The sequence below is a fragment of the Penaeus japonicus genome, unplaced genomic scaffold, assembly GCF_977035675.1.
Source record: "Penaeus japonicus unplaced genomic scaffold, GWHDUDI00000001_assembly GWHDUDI00000031, whole genome shotgun sequence".
NCBI lineage: Eukaryota > Metazoa > Arthropoda > Malacostraca > Decapoda > Penaeidae > Penaeus > Penaeus japonicus.
The window spans coordinates 8,623,137-8,630,636 of record NW_028234433.1 but is presented as its reverse complement, the minus strand read 5'-3'; the positions used below and the strand labels follow the sequence as shown (position 1 = coordinate 8,630,636).

The 7,500-nt window shown below is 34.9% G+C and overlaps 1 protein-coding gene across 3 annotated transcripts in view; it reads left to right on the top strand.

Moving 5' to 3' along the window:
* The window catches only part of LOC122262841 (hematopoietic prostaglandin D synthase-like), a 150,428-nt gene that overhangs the window by 140,465 nt on the left and 2,463 nt on the right, over positions 1–7,500 (top strand). For all 3 annotated transcript variants that reach the window (XM_086555637.1, XM_086555639.1, XM_086555638.1), the window contains 2 exons: positions 1,999–2,122; positions 3,242–7,500. The exon at positions 3,242–7,500 is cut by the window's right edge. In XM_086555637.1, coding sequence (XP_086411763.1) covers positions 1,999–2,122; positions 3,242–3,406 — 289 coding nt within the window. In that variant the 3' untranslated portion in view covers positions 3,407–7,500. The remainder of the gene's footprint in view (positions 1–1,998; positions 2,123–3,241) is intronic.

Below are 7,500 nucleotides of genomic sequence, written 5' to 3'. Positions count from 1 at the left end.
GATTAATGCATTTGGAAATTAAAGGACATCGTGAGCATTATTGTTTAAGTGATGTAAACGGATTTAATTAAAATGTTATTTAATGGGATATAGATTTTTTTTCCTTTTTCAACTAAATGCTGTTTCTTGGCTATTCTCTCTCTCTCTCTCTCTCTCTCTCTCTCTCTCTCTCTCTCTCTCTCTCTCTCTCTCTCTCTCTCTCTCTCTCTCTCTCTCTCTCTCTCTCTCTCTCTCTCTCTCTCTCTTTCCCTCTCTCTCCTTTTCTCTCTCTTTCTCTTCTCTCCTCTCCCCTCTCCCTCCTCCTCCTCCCCTCTCTCTCTCTCCCCTCCCTCCTCTCTCTCTCTCTCTCTCTCTCTCTCTCTCTCTCTCTCTCTCTCTCTCTCTCTCTCTTCAAATAGTTATATTTCTCTCTAGTTGCCAGTGGTTGTAATCCACTAGCTTTGCCTGTTTACCCAGTGGATAAGACAGACAGACGTTCACATGTCATGGATTTTTTTGCTGGACTCAGTTGATACACTTGCCTTTGGCTGAAGGCTGGAGGTCAGAGCTGTATGCTCTGCCTGTTCTTCTCTCTATCTGTCCCTTGTCTCTGTCTGATCTGCCTTGGGTTCCTTCTGTGTCCTTCCTAAGTACGAATCTTGAGTCGCTTTCTATACCTCAGGGCTTCCTCTAGCAAACACAGCTGCCAGGGCGGCTGCAGTTTAGAGGTGGAAGTGGACACAGGAAACAGGATACGTCAGGTCAAAACAGACTGCCAGCTATATGGCATTGAATTAAATACAAAAGCATAATCAGTGTCTTAGGCCACATGATATGCAATATCAGTGCCGTATGAGCAATGTAAGTCACAGATTTCCCAGACTACTATTTTATTATATATATTATATATATTATCTATATTATATATGTTATATATAATCTTTGTAATATTAGTTCCCTAAGACACTCTGCTCCCTAGTGACTAGCAAAAGTACTGTCCCACACCTGCTTCCTCCCTTGACCTTCACCTGGTCACAGCTGACACACCCACACGTGTGCCAGAATGGAAGCACCATTAAACCGCTTCATTGATTATTTAGCAGGAGGCATCTGTAGACATTTACAAGAGGTAAAAGAGGCAAGGCAGCACTCTTCCCACAGTAGAAGCCACAGCTTGGGGAAGTCCATCTCAGGGCCTTGACTTTATCACACCTGCTTGTCTTCCCCAAGGGCATTGACCTGAACTATGTAATCTAAAGGGTGAACCCCTGGTCAAATTTAGTGCAAGTGTATCAGTGTCTCCATCACCAACTCAACCCATGATCTCAAGGTCTGAGTCAGTATGACCGCCAAGCTTACTCACTCTCTCTCTCTCTCTCTCTCTCAAATTTTCAAAATGCTTCACAAATATAGCAGATATTTGAATTGTTATTTATACATTATTGATATCAATATTGTTATTATGATTTGTGTTGTTATTACTGTTATTGTTATCATTATCATTGTTTTAATAATAATACTCATTTTTATTTTTTCTATTATTATTCTTATCATTATCATTATCAATCTTATCATTATTGATCTTATTATCATTATCATTATTGATATTATTATTATCATTATCATTATCATTATTATTATTATTATTATTGTTATTATCATTATTTTAATAATTATTACTATTATTATTATCATCATCTTTATTATTATTATTATTGTTATTTTTATCATTATTATCATTCTCATTCTCATTTTGGTATTATTATTATTATTATTATTATTATTATTATCATTATCATTATTACTATCACTATCACTATCATCGTCATCGTCATCGTCATCATCATTATTACATTATTATTGTTCTTATAATAGCCATTATTATTATTATAATTATTATCATTGTGATTATAATAGCTATTGTTATCATTATTATTGGTTGTTTCTTATCCTAGTTATTAATTTACAAGTAAACTCTCAAGAGATCCCATCCATTGACAATGCTATTATCTTCAACAGGCTTGCAGGGGATGTTGCAAAAGCGAAGATGCTGGCCACAGAATTTTACACAAGCACACTGCCACCTGTCATGAGGGAGCTTGACCGCAGACTGGAAGGACGAGAGTGGTTCTGCGGTGATAAGGTACGGACTAAGAATTGCTGATCTGTCTGTCTGTCTAGTACTCTTTTGCTCTCGGACTGTCTTCCTCTTCTCATACTCCTTTTCATTTTAATTTTCATTCTCTCTGTTATCCTCATTTTCATTTTCTCTCTCTCTCTCTCTCTCTCTCTCTCTCTCTCTCTCTCTCTCTCTCTCTCTCTCTCTCTCTCTCTCTCTCTCTCTCTCTCTCTCTCTCTCTCTCTCCCCTCTCCCTCTCTCCCCTCTCTCCCCTCCTCCCCTCTCTCTCTCTCTCCCTCTCCCCTCTCCCTCTCTCCCTCTCTCTCCCTCTCCCTCTCTCTCTCTCCCTCCCTCCTCCTCTCTCCCTCCCTCCCCGCCCCCCCCCCCCCCCCCCTCTCTCTCTCTCTCCTCTCTCTCTCTCTTCCTCTCTCTCTCTCCCCCCCTCCTCCCTCTCTCCCTTCCTCCCTCCTCTCCCCTCCCCTCCCCTCCCTCCCTCCCTCTCTCTCTCTCTCTCCCCCTCCCTCCCTCCCTCTCCTCCCTCTTCTCACTTTCCCCCCTCTCCCCCTCTAACATTCTCTCCCTCTCCTTCTTGACAGGTAATTAATACAATATGTTGATATTTCATTCCTGAAGTCAGAACAGTTTCTTTTCTCTATTAAGTGTAGTGAATGATCAGATTCGAATCACTGCAAAAATGGTTTAAAGACAATCGTCAGTAGTAACAATATGGTTTCTGTCTCACAGTCAGATTTTATTAGACATTGTTTATTTATTCATCTAGGATGTCTTCATAGCATGCCCTTGATACATTTATAGGAATACTTGCAATAGAAATATAAAGTCTGCTGTTGACATCATGTTTTTTTAAGAATATACCTTCTTGGAATACATTTTTTAGCATTGAATAATAGAGAGCAGATGTAGATATGATATGTCTAACTCAATACCATTTGATTAAGAGGTAATATTATAGAGTAATTTATAATAAATTACTCTGTATTTACTGCTAATTGCTCAGTATAGTATAGAAACTAAATTAAATGATTGAAGAATTTACAGCACACAGAGTTTGCTAAGTTTGATTTGACTAAGACTAGGAGAATATACATCCTAAAGTCTCTCTTTGTTTCTCTCTCTTGACAGATGACATGGGTTGACATCTTTGCCGCGTGTTACCTCAGCCAGCTAAGCACTCACCATGAAAGTTCTCTGGAGGCAGTTCCACGACTGAAGAATGTGGTCGAAAAAGTTATCAAACTACCACAGATTGAGAAGTGGATCAAAGAACGTCCTGATACCCCCATGTAGAGTCCTAATTAGTTGAAATGCCTGCAAATATATATATATATGTATAAATGTATATATATATGTATATATATATATATATATATATATATATATATATATATACACATATATATATATATACATACATATATAAATATGAATATATATATACATACACATAGATATACATTAAATAGACCATTGCTAATTTTATTTGGTTCTGTAATATCTGTTTCTGTAAAACCTTAACATGGATCTCTGAAAGAAATGAAAAAGAAAATTGATTCTTCTTACACTGTATGAGTATCCTACATACTGAATCTTTATTTTCTCATATTATAAAGGGCAAGTGCATTTCAGGATAAAGGATTTTTGTTTTGGTAATCTTCAGGCAGCATGTCAATTGCACACTTTTTGGAGGTATAAGTTTACATTTTATAAAAGCGATATATTTTCAGCATTACATAGGACCACGGTCTTCATGGCTAGCAGCCTTTCCTAATATTTCATTTACTCAGTCAGTCAGAAAGACCTGACAAAATGCATCTTGCTAATAAGATTAACTCCAAAATCACTGTCAAAATTATAATTTGCTAATTTTGCCTTGGGAAGCAAATCTAAGAAATAAAGCTCAGTGAAACTAAATCGTCTGAATACCTCTTCTCAGGTTCGGTAAAAGTTACTCATCAAAATGCAACCTTTGTAGTGCAATCAAGACCTGATTCAAGATCTGTGTGTGATATCTAAGAATTATTTCCTGAAGTACACCAACCTGGTTAGAGCCATTTTCAGCCATCGATTGAAAGTGACTGAAAACTTTGAATTAATGAAATCAATGGGTTTTGCTGAAACAGGTTCCATTCTGTTTTACTCATAATTTTTGAGAAGGTAGAAAATAATTTGAAGCTGATGGATACAAGAACAAATGAATCTTTTTGAATTTATCTGTTTTCTTTTGAATTTGCCATCTCTTGTAAAGTTACCAAATCTTTGTTATAGTCCAGAAAGACCACTGCCTTTAGTGTCTGTATAGTCTTCTGCTTCTCTGTCTAGCCAGCCTGCTATCCTTTGTATAAGAATAAGAGAATAAATATCCTAATGATATCTTTAGTGACCAACTTCATGTATTTTTCATTTTGATTATCTTTTTCTTCCATGGCTGTGGCCTTAAAATGAGAGAAATTTATTTAAAGGGAGAAAGTATGAGTAAGTCACATTGGACTATTTAGGGGGAGTTTCAGTGTCATCATAGAAATGTACTTTGTTCTGAGGAATTACTGTAAAATTTTTGAGTTGAATGTCTTTGGTATTAGAATGTGTATTCCTGTAATAATGATATGAGGGGCATTTTTTACATACATAAAATTTAGTGTATACTTTTTATATCAACAAAAAAACGAAACTGTTTGATTATTATTTCTCAAAGTTCTTAAACATCAGAACTTCAGATAACAATATAACAGAAAGAAAAAACTGCAGCATATATGTAGTCTGTGTTTCTTATCTCTTTGGACTTCAATAGCATTAACTGTCTGTTTCCTGTGTGTCACATTTAGAACAGATCTGTGTCTTGCCGCAGCCAAGTCAGCTCAAATTTGAATAGCCCTTGAGGAGGGAAATGGAAAAAAATACATTAGATTATTAATACCCCATTTGTTAAAAAAGATGAAAAGAAAAAATAATAATTACTAAAGATGTATGAAGTAAAATATCTTGTTTTATATTTTTTATCCAGGAGAAAAGGAATTTCTTCGATATTATTATTTGACGTGTGAGATATTTCACACGAGAAGGTCCTTTAGGATAAGCAGTGGATTATGTACATGTCCTCATTCAGGTAACTGGAAATGGAGAGAACAAAGAAGCATATCAGTTTTGCCGTTCAAAGTGTCGTTTTGCAAAATGGTAATGTTCAACAAAGATGGTGAAATTGCTTTAACTGTGAAGTGTCATATAGAAAGATGAAGTTAGTTTGGAAAATTACATGTGAATTAGTGTTTTACTTTCTTTTTTTTGTGTGTGTGTGAAAATATAGAATATAGGGAAAAAATCTAGATGAATAGAAACAGATACTTTTACTTAGAATACAGCTATGATATGTCTTAATGTTTACCCAGGATCAGCTCTGTGAGTAGACAGAAGGATATGTGTCATTCTGTTGTTCACTTCTATGAAATACCTATCTTTAAGCTATTTTTGTAGGCTAATTTGCTATGAAGACTGACGCATTATACCTGCCTGTTGTGAAGTTCACTTGACAAGGTAACTTTATTTTCTTAGTTTAATTCTTCTTAGACCAAATCATATTCTTAAAGAAATACCAAGTTTACTTAATACAAGCATATGTACACACACACACACACACACACACACACACACACACACACACACACACACACACACACACACACACACACACACACACACACACACACACACACACACACACACACACACACACACACACACACACACACACACACACACACACACACACACACACACACATATTCAGTATGCATACAATATTTGGGGAAATGTATAGTTATCTAATGAGTGTATGCCTGTTTTCAAATGATTATATAAAAATGCTGAAGCTATAATTTATTGGTAATATCACACAAACTAAAACACTGAAAAATGTTGCCAAGATATTCTAGTACACTTGTTCACACATATACACATGCATATATATGCACAAACAAATGATGATATAAAGCAATCAGCAAAATACTCCTTTGATTGTTGGGGCTATGCGTAAAATTGAAATCTGGTTTGAATTTAGCTGTCAGAAATAGATTGTCCAGTAGTAATTATGATTATTTGTTTTTCTTCTAACATATTTATTTGAAAATTGATCTGAAATTTGTTGGTTCAGTCGGCAAAAGATTATTATTTTGTAACTTTTGAAAAGTACGATGATTTACCCGTGAGAAATGACTGGCTGATTATTTGTACTTTGTTTATGACAATTATTGCAAAATTGAAAATCTATTACAGATGCTTTGCAATAATGTGATTAAGTTTTGTAATTCATTCTTAGATTGATCAATTCACAAGTAAGTTTTAAAATCAAGAAATGAACTGCTCTCTTGTTTATTTGTTTTTATGACTGCAATTGAACTAATTAACACTACTTTTGATATATAAGTTAAAGAAGAGTTAAGTAATTTCTCCATAGAAAAGTTAATTCATGGCATTATATTAAACAAGATATTAATAGAGAACTAACTGATATGCTTGCTCCATAATTTCCTAGGTATCACCCTTTGTCAAAGCTTTTGCAAATGCTCCTGCAACGGAAAGAAAACTATGTTGCATTATTTCTGAACGATAGAGTTTAACCGAATGTCAGAATTGGAGAATCAGTAACAAGTAGTATGGTATGTGTTATAAGTGTTGCTTAAACAGCTTGAATGTAAATGTATAACTGGCTTTGGAATAATCATTTGAGCTTTACCATGTGTCTTAGTTTCTAAAATATAAATATATATAACAGATTAGGGCCACATAGTTACATCAGGATGATAAGTAGTCAAGAGATACTTGATGACGTAAGATCTTTGCATAGAATCTAGAATGAATTTAACCCTTTCACTGGCTTTCATTGTAATACTGGTATCTTTCCTATTTCTGTTGATTGAATAAAAACAAAAGAAGTAATGAGCCAGTCCATTTAAAAAGGATAATTTTCTTCCCCTACACCCAAAAACTGGATCAATACTTAAACCAAAGCATATTGTACATATTTCTAACACTTACCTATAACCACAATTCCTTGGTGTTTCCTTTGCCATATCATTACACCCACATCCAGTTTTGGGGCAATTAAGAACGCTTGCCTGTGAAAGGGTTAACCATAAGGGTAATGCCTCAGCAGAAATTCTGATATTCAGTGATCATCTTACAGCCAGGAAACCCATTAAAGGTAATAGAGAAGATGTTTATGATATTCTTATATCTGTTGCAAGAGTCTACTGGTTTTATATATCTGATTTCAACTACATTTTACAGAATTATTTTCTTTCATTTCCATGTTATGAAAAATAACGGAAGGAAGAATGGTTAATACAAATGAGAAACAAAAAATCTTGTTTGATTATTATGTAATGAAT